The sequence below is a fragment of the Micromys minutus genome (assembly GCF_963924665.1).
Source record: "Micromys minutus genome assembly, chromosome: 3".
Taxonomy (NCBI): domain Eukaryota; kingdom Metazoa; phylum Chordata; class Mammalia; order Rodentia; family Muridae; genus Micromys; species Micromys minutus.
The window spans coordinates 87,155-104,222 of NC_137972.1; the positions used below are offsets into that span (position 1 = coordinate 87,155).

At 37.1% G+C, this 17,068-nt stretch overlaps 1 protein-coding gene across 4 annotated transcripts in view; it reads right to left on the bottom strand.

Moving 5' to 3' along the window:
• BICD1 (BICD cargo adaptor 1) overlaps positions 1–17,068 on the bottom strand; it is a gene marked incomplete at its 3' end in the record, with an annotated part of 129,703 nt that overhangs the window by 51,963 nt on the left and 60,672 nt on the right. For all 4 annotated transcript variants that reach the window (XM_080915038.1, XM_080915040.1, XM_080915039.1 and 1 more), the window contains exons 2-3: positions 16,763–16,975; positions 2,027–2,179 (exon numbers count right to left, since the gene is read on the bottom strand). In XM_080915038.1, coding sequence (XP_080771164.1) covers positions 2,027–2,179; positions 16,763–16,975 — 366 coding nt within the window. The remainder of the gene's footprint in view (positions 1–2,026; positions 2,180–16,762; positions 16,976–17,068) is intronic.

Genomic DNA, 17,068 nt, shown 5'->3' on the forward strand with positions numbered 1-17,068 from the left:
ATAGAAGACCTAATACCTATACTCTTCAAACTATTTCACAAAATAGAAACAGAAAAAAACACTACCCAGGTGTTTGTTTTTGTTTTTGTTTTTTTTTTTTTCAAAAGAAAAAAATCTAAGCTCCACTCTCCATGTGATTTCAGCTTCTGGAAAGCAATTACATAAGGAAATACTTCCCTAGGGTCTGCACACAGAATCTGATAACAACTCTGATATGAAGGAGCCAGTCTCCATCCCAAAGTGGCACCAGAACTTACTAGTGTCTGCTAGTATCATTTGGCACTGGTTTTGCAGGTATGAGAGATACAATACTGAATCATGAAGTCTCCTATCACAGTTTCAAAGAACTATTGATACCAAATAGCATGTGCTATGAATAAAGTTCTGAAAGAAGGCCCTGAGAGACCCCTGTGTGAAGCTGTAAAGATGAATACTAAGTTATAGTGAAGACCTAGAATACTGAAGATACTAGGACCAGGAGTCATCTGCCAAGGAAAGCTGTAGGTGTGGTATGAAGCCTACCTAAGATAGAGGATATGTGTGATTGCAGAAGGTAGAGTTAGAAGAATGAGGCCCAGCCAATTTCATCTCAGGCTACATTTTGCACCAAGAGATGGTCATGACTTTTGAGGGGCAAGAATGTTGTGGTTTGAATGTTAAACGTACCCTATATGATCACATGTTTGAATACATGACTCCTACCTAGTGGTTCTGCTTGGGAAGGTTGTGGAACTCTTAGAAGATAGTCTTGATGGTGGAAGTTGGTCACTGGAGGTACACCTTGAGGACTTATATCCCAGGCCCACTACCTGATCACTCTCTGCTTTCAGAAGGCAAATGTAATATGACCATTCAACATTGTGTTTCTGTTGCCATGGCTTTCTTGCTTGTTACTATGCATTCTACCCCATTATGGACTATGTCCCCAGAAATTGTAAATCAAAACAAATCCTTTTTCCTGTTTTTTATCAGGATATTGTATTACAGCAAAAAAAAAAAAAAAAAACCCAAAAACCTAAGTCAACACCTAAGCCTCATTACAGAAAAAATATGTATAAATTATAAGGAAATTTTATAAGTTACAGCAGAAAAACAAATCGAACATTTTTTTCTCACTGTTTTCTTCCTTTTAATTTATACTTTTCTATATGCACTGAGAACAATTTGCCCAAAAATGAGACAGACAGACAGACAGACAAGAAGAAGGAGAAGGAAGAAAAGGTGGAAGAGAGATGAAGAAAATGGAAAGAAAACAAAGAATAAAAAGGGAAGAAAGGAAGGAGAGATAATGAAAGAAAGGCAAAGGAGACAGTAAAGGAAAAAAATAGAAAAAAAGAGAGAAGAGAGAAAGGAAAAAAAGGGAAGGAAGAAGGAATTGGATAAAGGAAGGGAGAATGGGGAGGAAGAATGAAAGGGAAGGGAAGAGAGTGAAGAAGGATAGAGAAGGAATGAGAGAAGGAAAAGGAAAGAAAGGGGAAGAAGAGGAAGACAAACAAGCATTTATAGGAATATCTTGAGGATAAAAAAAACTAGTTTTTTTTTTTTTTTTGTCATATAAAACAAACTAGTATACCCAGCAACAACGGGAAGTTGCTAAGTTAAATTTATTATAATACATTTGACTTACTACTAAAACAAATTAGCATGGAGCTAAAATAAATGAACATTCGTCTTACTTAATAAACAGTATTGAAAAGTATATTACTTACATGACTTTTTTTTTTCCTTATATGTTTTAGCTGACATGGGAAGATTGAGATATTCCAGTATACAAATGAAAAGAGTATAAGAACATAAACTGACAAGTTCTTTTTTACAAAATAAAGTATAGAGCTGAAGAGATGGCTCAGCAGTTAAGAGTATATATATATAATTTTTCCCCCAGAGGACTTCTGTGTGTGCTCATACACAGACCACAAATAGTAAAGACAAGTCTTTTGGAAAAAAGAAAGGGAAGAGTGAACCTCATTTATTAGAACATGTGAATCCATCTGTGGTATAACTTTTTAAAAACCTTAAGTCTCACCTGGTTCTGCTTTAATGTGGACACTAGTTTCTGCAATGTGATATTTTCTTCTTCCAATTCTGTGTAGTCCTGAAGGAGTCGGGCCTCCCGGAACTTATATTCTCGGATTTCATCTTTCATTCGTATTCTCTGTAGCTCCACCATCTCATTGTTCTGAAACAAAACAAAAATCAGTATAAAGCTTCCCTATTCTAGGTTTCAGTAAACGTAGACAAAAACCTGGCAGTTAAATAATAGAATGATTTTCTACATTTAAATTGGTACTGCCCTTTAAGATGACAATATAGTGATATCTATTGAAACTTTTAAATCACAAATACCTGGCCCAACAATCTGACATTCAAAAATTATTCTTAAACATATTTTTCAAAGCAAATAAAAAGAAATAAATAAAAAGCTAAGCAAATTCATGTTCATTCACACAGAGAATGGAAAATAGGCTATATTTCTGCTATTTAGAATAACATTGATATAAATTATTTTTTAATTACAAAACTATTTAAATGATGAGAAATATAATCAGGAGAAATTTTAATGTATTAAAACAGAAATATCGCTCCAATATATTATTAAATGTAAAAGTAAGCTGTAGACTAGTGTGCACAGTAGTATCTCTTGTGTATTGAAAATAAGGGAATGGGCTCAGTGGTTAAAAGCATTTGCTGCTCTTCCAGAGAACCTGGATTGGATTTCCAGAACTCACAAGAACGCTCACAACCATCTGTAACTTCAGTTCAGTATATTCCATGCTTTCTTCAGTCTCCACAGGCAACAGGTATACACTCAATGCACTCATATACTTATGAAGAAAATATTCATACTCATAAAATAATAAATAAATATTTGTAAAGATTTATATTTAAAAATAAATAAATAAGAGAGAGGCTGGGTATTGTGGTACACATCTGGGTTTCAAGGACTTAGCGGGCAGAAGGAGGATCAGGGACTTACAGACAGCTTGGGTTATATAAAACCCTATCTCAAAAAACAAAACAGAGGCCAAGAAGTGCTTACTGGCAGGAACCAGATATAAATGCCTCTTCAGAGGCTCTGCCAGAGTTATACAGATACACTTGAGGATGCTTGAAGCTAACCATCAGACTGAACGTGGGGACGCCAATGAAAGAACTAGGAAAAGGACTGAAGGATATGAAAGGATTTGCAACCCCAATGGGAAGAACAACATTATCAACCAACCAAACCCTCCACAGCTCCCAGGGACTAAAACACCAACTAATGAGCACACATTGGAGAGACCCATGGCTCCAGTTGCATATTTAGCAGAGATTAGCATTGTCTGGCATCAATGGAAAAAGAGGCCTTTGGTCCAGTGAAGGTGCATTATCCCAGTGTAGGGGAATGCTGAGGCACTGAAGAGGAGAGGGTGGTTGCTTCATGAAAGCAAGTGGAGGGGGAGGGAGGTTGGAAATGGGAGGGAAGGGGATAACATTTGAAATGTAAATACAGAGAATATCGAATTAAAAAGAATTATAACAAAAACAGTAAAAATTAATAAAATTAAAGAAGTGCATACAAGTGTACATGCACACACAAACAAACCTCAATTTCATGTTATAAAAATATTTGTGAAAATTCTCCCCAAACTGTTAATAGTGATTATTTAGCAGGGGTGAGGCAATAAGCAGAGGGCCAATTACTTTAATTTTATAACATATGGAGATCCTATATAAAATTCCCCATTGTTTAAAAACTCTTTATTGTTGACCTCCAGTCCATGTATCTTCATTCTTTATTCACTTTGCTTTTTTTTTTTTTTTTTTTTTTGTTTTGTTTTTTGGCTATTTTATTTTATTTTATTTTACTTTATTTTAAAAAACAAAGATAAAAGAAAAAAATTTAAACATTTTTGCATAAATGTATACAAATACATATTTGTCAGTGCTTGGCTTTTTTTATCTTTTTTTTTTTTTTTTTAAGATTTGCTACTCTGCATTAAGGTCTTACTAGTTACAATGAGCAAAAAGTACATGTAAAACAGGATGTAACCCGGAATTAGTAAACGTTTTCTTGGTGTGTAAGGATTGAGCATAATGTTTTTTTTGTTGTTGTTTTGTTTTCTTTTCTTTTTTTCTTGAGCTTCACACAGTCTGTGAGTTGTTTCTGAGGCAGTCAGAGCCTCTGGGGTTAGCATCCCACTATCAATGACTGCATATTATGTCTGTTCTTTTGTGACTGGGTTATCTCACTCAGGATGATATTCTCTAGATGCAACCATTTTTTTAAGAATTTGGTTAAGTCATTGTTTGTAATAAATGAGTAGCACTCCATTATGTAAATGTACCACAATTTTTGTAACCATTCATCTACTGAAGGAAATCTGGGTTCTTTCCAGCTTCTGGCTATTATAAATAGAGCTGCTATGAACATTGTGGTGCATGTATCCTTGTTGTATACTGGAGTGTCTCTGGGGTATATGCCCAGAAGTAGAACAGCTGGATCTTCAGGTAGTACGATGTCCAATTTTCTGAGGAATCGCCAGACTGATTTCCAGAGTGGTTGTATCAGTTTACAACCCCAACAGTGGAGAAGTGTTCCTCTTTCTCCACAACCTCACCAGCATCTGCTGTCATCTGAGTTTTGGATGTTGGCCAATCTGACTGGTGTGAGGTGAAATCTCAGGGTTGTTTTGATTTGCATTTCCCTGATGGCTAAGGATGTCGAGCACTTCCTTAGATGTTTCTCAGCCATTCCATATTCCTTAATTGAGAACGTTTTGTTTAGCTCTGTACCCCATCTTTTAATAGGGTTGTTTGATTCTCTGGTGTCTAGCTTTTTGAGTTCTTTGTATACCTTGGATATTAGGCCTCTATCTGATGTGGAGTTGGTAAAGATCTTTTCCCATTCTGTTGGTTGCCATTTTGTTTTCTTGACAATGTCCTTAGCCTTACAGAAACTTTGTAATCTCATTAAGTCCCATTTGTTAATCTTTGACCTTAGAGCTTGAGCCATTGGTGTTTTGTTCAGAAAATTTTCTCCTGTGCCTATGTGTTCTAATGTTTTCCCTACTTTCTCTTCTAATAGTTTCAGTGAATCTGGTTTAATGTGGAGATCTTTGATCCACTTACACTTGAGCTTTGTACAAGGAGATAAGAAAGGGTCTATTTTCATTCTTCTGCATGCTGAGTGCCAGTTGGACCAACACCATTTGTTGAATAGGCTGTTCTTTTTCCATTGAATGTTTACAGCTCCTTTGTCAAAAATCAGGTGACCATATACGTGAGGGCTCATTTCTGGATCTTCTATTCTATTCCATTGATCCACGTGTCTATTTCTGTACCAGTAGCATGCAGTTTTCAGCACAATTGCCTTGTAATATAGCTTGAGGACAGGGATAGTGATTCCCGCAGATGTTTTCTTGTTGTTGAGGATGGATTTCGCTATTCTAGGTCTTTTGTTATTCCTGATGAAATTGCGCATTGATCTTTCCAACTCAATAAAGAACTTTTGATGGGGATTGCATTGAATCTATAGATTGCTTTTGGTACAATGGCCATTTTTAAAATGTTGATCCTTCCAATCCATGAGCATGGGAGATCTTTCCATTTTCGGAGATCTTCCTTGATTTCCTTCTTTAGAGGTTTGATGTTCTTGTCATACAGGTCCTTCACTTGCTTAGTTAGAGTCACACCAAGGTATTTCATAGTTTTTGTGACTATTGTGAAGGGTATATTTTCCCTAATTTCTTTCTCCACATGTTTGTCCATTGAATATAGGAAGGCTACTGATTTGTTTGAGTTAATTTTATATCCAGCCACTATGCTGAACTTGTTTATCAGATGTAGGAGTTCTCTGGTGGAATTTGTGGGGTCACTTAAGTACACTATCATGTCATCTGCAAAGAGTGATGTTATTACTTCTTCCTTTCCGATTTGTATCCCTTTGATTTCCTTTTGCTGTCTAATTGCTCCAGCCAGGACTTCCAGTACTATATTAAATAGGTAGGGGGAGAGTGGGCAACCTTGTCAAGTCCCTGATTTTAGTGGGATTGCATCAAGTTTCCCACCGTTAAGTTTGATATTGGCTGTTAGTTTGCTGTATATTGCTTTTATTATGTTTAGGTATGGACCTTGGATTCCTGTTCTTTCCATGACTTTTAACATGAAGGGGTGTTGAATTTTGTCAAATGCTTTCTCAGCATCTAGAGAGATGACCATGTGATTTTGTTCTTTGAGTTTGTTTATGTGGTGGATTACATTGATGGATTTCCTTATATTAAACCATCCCTGCATCCCAGGGATGAAGCCTACTTGGTCATGGTGAATGATCATTTTGATGTGTTCCTGGATTTGGTTTGCAAGGATTTTGTTGAGTATTTTTGCATCAATGTTCATAAGTGAGATTGGTCTGAAGTTCTCTTTCCTTGTAGGGTCTTTGTGTGGTTTAGGAATGAGGATTATTGTAGCCTCAAAAAATGAATTAGGTAGTATTCCATCTGATTCTATCTTGTGGAATAGTTTGAAGAGTATTGGTGTTATGTCCGCAATAAATGTCTGGTAAAATTCTGCACTGAACCCATGGGGACCTGGGCTTTTTTTGGTTGGGAGGCTTTGGATGACTTCTATATCTTTAGGTGTTATGGGATTATTTAGATGGTTTACCTGGTCCTGGTTTAACTTTAGTATCTGGTATCTGTCTAGGAATTCATCCATTTCCTCCAGATTTTCCAACTTTGTGGAGTATAGACTTTTGTAGTAGGATCTAATGATTTCTTGAATTTCCTCAGTTTCAGTTATTATGTCTCCACTTTCATTTCTGATTTTGTTAATTTGTATACTCTCTCTTTGCCCTCTAGTTAGTCTGGCTAGGGGTTTATCAATCTTGTGAATTTTCTCAAAGAACCAGCTCTTGGTTTTGTTGATTCTTTCGATGGTTCTTTTTGTTTCTATTCGGTCTATTTCTGCCCTAAGTTTGATTATTTCTTGCTGTCTACTCCTCTTGGATGTATCTGCTTCCTTTTGTTCTAGAGCTTTTAGCTGTGCTGTCAAGTTGCTGATGTATGCTCTCTCCAGTTTCTTTTTGGAAGGGCTCAGAGCTATGAGTTTTCCTCTCAGTACTGCTTTCATTGCATCCCATAGGTTTGGGTATGTTGTGTTTTCATTTTCATTGAATTCTAGAAAATCCTTAATTTCTTTCTTTATTTCTTCTTTGACCCTGCTATCGTTTCACAGAGTGTTGTTTAGTTTCCATATGTATGTGGGCTCTTTTTTGTCTTTGTTGTTAAAGACCAGCCTTAGACCATGGTGATCTGAGAGGATGCATAGGAGTATTTCAATCTTCCTATATCGATTGTGGCTCGTTCTGTGTCCAATTATGTGGTCAATTTTCAAGAAGGTGCCATGGGGTGCTGAGCAGAAGGTGTATTCTTTTCCTTTAGGATGATATGTTCTATAGATATCTATTAATTCCAGTTGATTCATAGTCTCTGCTAGTTTTACAGTGTCCTTGTTCAGTTTCTGTTTCCATGATATGTGCATTGGTGAGAGTGGGGTATTAAAGTCTCCCACTATTACTGTGTGGGGTGAAATGTATCTTTTGAGCTTTATTAGGGTTTCTTTTATGAATGTGGGTGCTTTTGTATTTGGAGCATATATGTTAAGGATTGAGAGTTCCTCCTGACAGATTTCCCCTGTAATGAGCAAAAAGTATCCTTCCTTATCTTTTTTGATAACTTTTGGTTGGAAATTTACTTTATTCGATATTAGAATAGCCACTCCAGCTTGCTTCTTGGGGCTGTTTGCTTGGAAGTTTTTTTCCCAACCTTTTACTCTGAGATAGTGTCTATCTTTGTCTCTGACATGAGTTAGTTTCCTGTATGCAGCAAAATGCTGGATTTTATGTATCCAGTCAGATAGCCTATGTCTCTTTATTGGGGAGTTGAGTCCATTTATGTTATTGATATCAAGGAATAGTGGTTTCTGTTTCCTGCTATTATTGCTTTTGTAGGTTGAGTTGTGTTTGTGTCTCTTTCTTCTTTTGATTCTCTTGCTTAGGAGTTTTCTTGTTTTTACTAGGATGTAGTTCCCCTCATTGTATTGGGTTTTCCACCTATAATTCGTTGTAGTGCTGGGTTTGTGGTCAGATAGTGTGTAAATTTAGATTTGTCTTGAAATATCTTCATTTCTCCATCTATGGTGATTGATAGTTTTGCTGGGTATAGCAGCTTGGGCTGGCACTGTGCTTTCTTAGGGTCTGCATGATGTCTGTCCAGGCTCTTCTAGCTTTCATAGTCTCTGTTGAGAAATCGAGTGTAATTCTGATTGGTCTGCCTTTATATGCTACATGACCTTTTTCCCTTACTGCTTTTAGGATTCTTTCTTTGCTTTGGGCACTTGGTGTTTTGACTATTATGTGTCAGGAGGAATTTCTTTTCTGGTCCAACCTATTTGGAGTTCTGAAGGCTTCTTTTATGCTCGTGGTCATCTCATTCTTAAGGGTAGGGAAGTTTTCTTCTACAATTTTGTTGAAGATATTTACTGTGCCTCTTAGTTGATATTCTTCTCCCTCTTTTATTCCTATTATCCTTAGGTTTGGTCTTCTCATTGTGTCCTGGATATCCTGCACATTTTGGGTTAGGAGCTTTTTGGTTTTTGCATCTTCTCTGACTGTTTTGTCTATGTTTACAATGTTGTCTCCAGCCCCCGAGATTCTCTCTTCCATCTCTTGTAGTCTATTGGAAATGCTTGCATCTGTGACTCCTGATTTCTTTTTTAGGTGTTCTACCTCTAGAGTTATCTCTTTTAGTGTTTTCTTTATTGTGTCAATTTCCATTTTAAATTCCTTCTTCCATTCCTTCATCTCTTTGGTTCTGTTTTCCTCTAGTTCTTTGAAGTGTTTTTCTTGTTTCCTCTTTAAAAGCTTCTGATTCTTTTTGCTTTTCCTCCTGTTCTTGTTTAAGGATCTCTATCACTGTCTTGAGGTATGATTTTCGGTCTGAGTCTTCTTTTTCTGGAGTGTTTGGCATTCTGCTGTTTGCTGTGATGGGAGAGCTGGGTACTGGTGTTGCCAGGTTGTCTTGGTTTCCTTGGGATATGTTCTCTCGCTTTTCTCTTGCCATCTTGTTGTGAGTGATATGTTCTTGCCTTTCCCTTGTACCTGGTCTGTGTCCCTGGATCTCCGCTGGTCCAGGTGGCGGATGGTCCGAGCTCTGTTTTGCACCCCAAAGCCACTGGGTGGGAACAGAGGTCCCAATGCTGGGTTCCTGGTCCCTGGATCAGGCAGGGCAGGGGCGCGCTTTCCATGCGCACTCAGCCGAGATCTCTCTCTGCCCCCTGGCTGCTCCGATCAACTTCTCACCAGGCCTGTACCTTTTGGAACTTTTATTCACTTTTCATCTCTGTAGAAACATGCACTAGTGATTCACTCATGCTAATTTATGGCTGATATGACTTATCACTCTTAAATATGAGTATAGTTAATGAGAGAAGGAGAAACACAGCTTTATGTCTATAGATTGAAAGATAAATAAACATTCTCAAATAAGTTTCAGGAAACATTGATAGGTTAAAACTACACATTGTTTTTCTTCTGGGTCTCTCATAACCTTTTAAAATACCAATGTACATTATGAGTCTATTAGAGAAAAATATAGTATGTACCATTTGTTAAATGTATTTGACCATAAGACCTTTAGCTTTTTCAAGGAATATTTTAAATAATGTATAGACAAAATCATTGGAAATGACAGTATCATATAGGTAGAGAAGCACAACTTCCAGCTAGTGAGACCCTAAACAGGGAACTGACAAGAACATATCCTGCCTCCTACAGCCCAAGGTCAGAGGAAGCCAGATTACTGTCACATCTCACAGGTCAATGTTAACTATTCCCACAACTGACATGTCACATTTTAACCAGACCCACTCTTCTGTAAAATTCTCCATGTAATAATTTTTATAAAACTGTACTGTACACTTTCCAGGCACCTGTCTCCCAGCCCAAGCCACAGACAAGTAGAATCTTTCAGTCTAACTTGGTAGTGCAAAGGAGCCTTTACTTACTCCCTTGTGCTACAACACCTTCCTACTCTTCTTTCTAAGAAACCCTAAAGAAAAGAGCCTTGCTTTTAGGAAGTAGGTAGAGGTGTTGCTGAGGCTTTGCTCAGGACCTCAGCCATGATGTTGATGTTGTGAAGGGAAATTCTTAGAAGCTGTGTCTACAAATACTGGCTGGTTAAAACTGCAGTGATGTTGACAGGTTGGAATTTTGCAGGTCCAGAACTTTATCTTGGGCTACCTTCAAGATGGTCAGGAGTCATTCCTTGTCCATCTGTTGAGTGGTAAAACTAACATTCTATGATTAATAGATTTTTAAAACCCACACTTGAAATCTATTAACTTAGCAGACAACTAGCTTCCACTAACCCAAATGCTAAGAATGTCACTAGATCATTAGATAACATCTGAGACATATAGAAAAACTTCCCCCACCTCTCTGATATCCCCACCAATGTATTTTAAAGTTGTCCTGATCTATGACTTTCTTTGGTCTGTAAAACTATAAATCCTTATAAAGCCACATTTATGTTGAAACAGAGTTTTTGATATAACCTAAATCACTGTTCCTAGGCCATGGTCTTTCACAATGGCTATCTCTTATTCTCTTTGAGAACTGTGATTAGTACTTCGTTTCTGATGCCACAATATGGGACTTCAGAATGATCCATTTTTCACCAAAGAAATCAACTGAGTGGGATCCAGGCACCTGCATGGAATCATTGAAACCAGCCACTTGTTGTCTTTGAAATATTTTGATTTATTATCTTTTGGCTTTTGTCTCCTGACGCTCTGCCTCAACATAAAATTTGGGGTAATAATCTGTGTTATCAGGCAATGGTCACTCAAAGTGGCCCCAGAGTAAACTATCTTTTATTTCTTTTATGGTAAGAGCTGTGGTTTTTGTGCCAATGGTGTTAATAAACCTCTTGCCTAAAGGACAGTTCAACTTAGCCTCCCCCCTCCCTTTCTCTTCCTCCCCCCTGCTACCTCCCCCCCCATTCTCCTTTCACTCCTTAAAACCAGGATGGATGACATAAATCACAAAGCTAGCCAACCATGATTTAAATATGGCATACAATTAAAATGTAAAAGGCTAAGTAAAAAGTAAAAAGGTTAGAGGAGATGTGAAGGAATCAGATTATGTCAGGTTCACATCTTGAATATTTTCAGCTAAAGCACTGGAGAAACAGCAGACTCAGTAAGGGCTTCCTGTCCTTCCTTTTCAACCTAAACTATCCACAAGAGAAAAGTCTTATCCTTCTATATAGGAAAAGAACAATTTTATCATCAATGACAAAAATCATGCTGAAATGAATTTATACAAACAAGCTTACTAAGATAAGTCTTATTTTCTACTACTTTCCTCCCACAATTCACTAGGTTAAAAACTTCAGCTAAGGCAGAGGCAGAGGGAGGAGAAGCTCTATAAGTTTGAGGCCAGCCTGGTCTACATAGCAAGGAACATACAATATGACCTGTCTCAAAAACCAAAACCAACAAAAAAGGTCATGACTAGAATATTTAGGTATTGTTAGCGCTCTACATTTAAAATACTAAGTAATGTTTATATTTACTTTTTCAATATCTGGTTATAAAATTATTGGTTTAGGGGCTAAAAAGATGATTCAGTGGTTAAGAGCACTGACTACTTTTCCAGAGGACCCAAGTGTAATTCCCAGCACCCATATGACAACTCACAGCTGTATGTAAGTCCAGGATCTACACAGATATACATGAAGGCAAAAGATGAATGCACATAAAATAAAAATAAATAAAAATTTTAAAAATCATTAGTTTCTACATTTTATTTTAGAAAATTTCTATAAAAAGCAATTAATTTAATTTTGGAGCAACTGATAAAAATAACTTTCCTATAGACAACTAAAACCTTAATTATTTCTTTTATTTTTGAGATTACAATATAATTACATCATATCCCCTTCCTTTTCCTCCCTTTACACCCTTCCATATAGCCTTCCTTGCTCTCCTGCAAACTTTCTTATTAATTTTTATTTTACATACACACACACACACACACACACACACATTTTTTCCCCTTTCATGGTTTCCCCTCCAAATCTCCCTTTTCCATCCCCCTTCCCCCTTCCTCTATAAGAGTGCTCCTCACCCACCCATCTACTCCCTCCCACCTCCCCACCCTGGCATTCCTTTACACTGGGGCATATAGCCTTCACAGGACCAAGGTTCTCTTCTCCAGTTGATGCCCAACAAGGCCATCTTCTGCTACATATGCGGCTGGAGCCATGGGTCCTTCCATGTGTATTCTTTGGTTGGTGGTTTAGTCTCTGGGAGCTCTGAGTGGGGGTGGGGGGTGTCTGGTTGGTTGATATCGTCCTATGTTTATGCAAATCCCTTCAGCTCCTTCAGATCTTTCTCTAACTCCTCCATTGAGGACCCCATCTCAGTCCAATAAGACACACATTCTTAAATATATGAATATCATATGCTCAGTCTACACAATGCTACTTTTCTATGTGTTTTCAGGGATGACCATATGGTACAAGATAACTAGTTGGTAGGCTCCTCTCTAGGGAAGGTTATTTCTTCCACTTTCAGCATTCCTTAGTGGTCTGTAGTTTTTTTGTGTAGGATTAGAGCTTCAAGGTCTTTTCCCCATCCACTTTATCATGTCTATTATTGTTGTCTATGTTCAGCTCATGTTTAGGAACTCATGTTGGTGAGTCTTATGAATGTAGCTTTTGACATTCCTAAAAGCCACAGTCTCACATCAAACTCCCTGATCCTCTGACTCCTATAATCTTTCCTGCCTTCTCTTCTGAAATTATCCTTAAGCTTTAGATGCAGGAAATGTACTGTAGACATATACAATTTCTTAAAGCTACATTTTACAAGATATTAACAACAGCAGTTTGAAATAAAAAACTTGAACCTGTCTTTGAACTAGTCTATCAAGAACACATGGGCACTGGTAACTTAAAAACGGAATCAGACAATTTAGAGATGCGTTAAGAATGGAAGAGCTACCAAAATAACTAAAACATAAGAAAAAATAACATTTATAAACTTTATATACATTATGATATAGTAACAATTAAATAGTGTTCCTTGGTGTCAGAGTAGATACAAATAACTGCAAAACAGAATAGAGAGATGTATCTCAAAGAGAGCAGTCCAGAATATAAAATCACAACAGAATAATGAAGTACTCAAAAGTGAAAATTAGAAGATAACAATGGGCAGAGAGTTTCTGTAATTTGAGAAGGTCAAGAGATTATTTCCTGCCATCTACTCCTCTTGCGTATATCTGCTTCTTTTTGTTCTAGAGCTTTCAGCTGTGCTGTCAAGCTCTTAGTGTATGCTCTCTCCAGTTTCTTTTTGAAGGTGCTCAGAGCTATGAGTTTTTCTTTTGGCACTGCTTTCATTGTATCTCATAAGTTTGGATACGTTGTGCCTTTATTTTCATTAAATTATAAAAAAATCCTTCTTTATTTCTTCCTTGACCAAGCTATCATTGAGTAGAGCATTGTTTAGATTCTCTGTGTATGTGGGCTTTCTGTTGTTTTCATTGTTATTGAAGACCAGCCTTAGTCCATGGTGATCTGATAGAATGCATTGGAGTATTTTGATCTTCTTGTATCTGTTGAGGCCTGTTTTGTGATTGACTATATGGTCAATTTTGGAGAAGGTAGCATGAGGTGCTGAGAAGAAAGTATATTCTTTTGTTTTTGGATGAAATGTCCTGTAGATGTCGGTTAATTCCAGTTGGTTCATAACCTCTGCTAGTTTTGCTGTGTCTCTGTTCAGTTTCTGTCTCCATGATCTGTCCATTTATAGGAGTAGAGTGTTGAAATCTCTCACTATTATTGTTTGTGGTGTAATATATGCTTTGAGCTTTAAAGAGTTTCTTTTATGAATGTGGGTACCCTTATATTTGGAGCATAGATGTTCAGGATTGAGAGTTCATCTTAATAGATTTTTCCTTTGATGAATAAAAAGTGTCCTTCCTTGTCTTTTTTTGATGACTTTTGGTTGAAAATATATTTTATTCAATAGTAGGATAGCTACTCCAGATTGTCTTTTGGGACCATTTGCAGCATAGGATAGCATTTTCTGGCATCAATGGGAGGAGAGGCCTTTGGTCCAGTGAAGGATCATTTTCCCAGTGTAGGGGAACACCAAGGTGCTGGGGTGGGAGAGGGTGGTTGGGAGATGGAGCACCTTCATGGAGGCAATGGGAGGGGGAGGAAAATGGGATTAGGGGAAGGGGATAGTATCTGAAATGTAAATGCAGAAAATATCCAAAACAGTAAATAATTTTTTAAATATCTCTTACAGACATTCCTATTACCACCACAGGGTCCTTATCAGAGCTGAGTTGATATCCCTTGAATCTCCAGAACTGTAAACCAAATAATTTTCTTTTCTTTGCAAAATAGCCTATCTCAGGTACTTTATTACAGTAATAAAAAGCACAATATTACAGACTGGCAAATGATAGTTTTATTTTATTTTTATTATATGCATGAGTATTTTATCTGCATGCATGTATGTTTATCACTTATATACCTAGTGCCCAGAGGTCACTGGAATTAAAGTTACAAATGCTTGCCAGTCATGTGGATGCTGGGAATCAAAGCCAGGGCAATCAGTTCAACAAACTGTAATCTGTTAATACAGTAGAATAATATCCAGCTATAAAAGGAACAAATTTGGTGTTAAAAATGTCCAACAAAGATTAATCTCTAATGCATTATGACAGGAAAAAAAAGATTCAGTCTCAAAAACTACATACTAAATTACTTCACTTTTGTGACTTTCTTAAAAAAGAAAATAAAAGCTATAGTAAAAAGGACAGATTTTTTGCTTTAAAAACATCTGACTAGCTTACTATAGGGAAGATATTGAATAGATAAACAAATGAAAATTTGAAACCAAAAAGATTAAAACTGAGTTGAACATTTAAGGAGAAAGTCAATACACAGACCAATGGTTTGCATTATTAAGGATTTTCAACAAAAGTAAAAATAGTTGGTAGTAGTCAGTAATGACTAGTGACTACTACTTCTCCTCCTCATACTCCTTTCTCTTACTCCTCCTCTTCTTCTACTCCTTCTTTTTCCTCTTTTTTAACATATTGTAAACAGATGGATTGACTGATATTGGTCAGAGATGCTAAGCCTTCATTTTCCAAAGGTACAGAGAGACACAGCCACTTGGGGAAAACTGACACCCAGCCAGCTCACTCCAGTTCATTCAAACATCATACAAAGTTAACTGGGGCTGGAAGGTTCCAAGTGCCAAAGTTATCTTCCCTCGCTGCTCATGAGAGCAGACAACCACACAAATCGCAGTTCCTTCTGACTATGGCTAGCCATAATCAGAAGAAAGAACTCCAGGTTTGTCAGGAGTGTTTTAGGACTAAGATTAGTGCAGCTATAAGCTCTCATGTAGCACCAAGTGCAGACCTCTATAAAGACAACATTTTTTCAAGGTTCAGTCTCATAAGAATATCTCAGCCTCTACTGATAAACCCAAACACAGCAAAGACTTCACTATACATTTCATTTAAAGCCAGACACAAAGTTTTATTATATATGCCTTGACAAGTCAAATTAAAGAATGACTAGGTTCTGACCTCAGACCGTATGATCTCAGACCACATTCTGAAAAGGAGATGATGAGACAGTTTTGTCAAAATAAAGTTGTTGGTGATAGGCTAAACCTGTCCAGACAAATAGAAAACTAGAGAAATTATTCTCTATATATTCAAAAACTAGAAACATTGTTGACAAAACACAGGGAATCAATTCTTCATTTACCCAAAAAGTAACAAGAAGAGTGACCAAGCACTAGCATGGGAACCTTGGAGGGAGGCAGGAGATAGAAAATGAGAACAACATTTTTTTCCAACATAATATTTTTACTGATTATTTGGGAATTTCACATAATTCATCCAATCACACTTTCCAGTTTTTACAGATCCACCTTCTCCCTTTGTGATCCTCCTCCCCAACCCTCCCAAAAAAAAAAAAAAAAAAAAAAAGAAAGAAAGAAAAAAAACCGAGTTAATTTGTGTTGCCCATGATCACATTCCCAGTGGACAGTCAGTTAAAGAGAACTGAGGTCTTCTGTATCCCTGCCACCCAACCTCACCCCAGCCAAAAATCACAAGTTATCAGGAACAACATTTCAGCATCTTTATCACAATTTTTAAGAGTTCTTGGTGGCTTCCTGTCAAGACTGTTTCTCTACTCTACTCTCTCTCTCTCCTTTTTTTTTTTTTTTTTTTGTTGGTGGTAGTGGTGGAATATTATCTCCATGCTGAATAGACAGAAGCTTACTTAATACTATGACTCATGTGTTAAAGAGTTGGTCTAGGGCTGGAGAGATGGCTCAGTGGTTAAGAGCACTCACTGACTGATCTTCCAGAGGTCCTAAGTTCATTCCCAGCAACCACATGGTGGCTCACAATCATCTATAATGGAATCTGATGTCCTCTACTGGTGTGTCTGAAAACATCTAAACATCTACAGTGTTCTCATATACATTAAATAAATAAATCTTAAAAAAAGAATAAAAGAGTTGGTCTATAGTTTGGCACTATTGGTTAAGTTTGATTTTTAACCTAACTGGATTAAAAACATCTAGTGGAGTTGGTGAAACACATGTCTCTATAAGATGATTTCTAAAGACAATTAGATACTGAAAGACAAATCTTAAAGGGAATTGACTTGTTTACCTCTTTCAGTTCCTGTACAACAGCCGAGAGCCTCTCATTTTCTGCCTGGACATTTATAACCACAGCCCGGCTCTGCTTCAGCTCATTCTGCATCTCCAAGATCTTGTTTAGATAGTAAGCTTCCTTGGATGCAGACTCCTGAAGAAGTGTTTCCTCCCGAGTTTCTCCATCCTCAGCCACTTTACGGTGGATAGAGAAGGACTGCCCAAATGCCTGCAGAGAATTTGGAAAGAGAGGGTGCACAATGAAAAACACCTCAAGATTATTGACCAGACCTAGGAAAATGTTTTATTTGATTTTTCATAT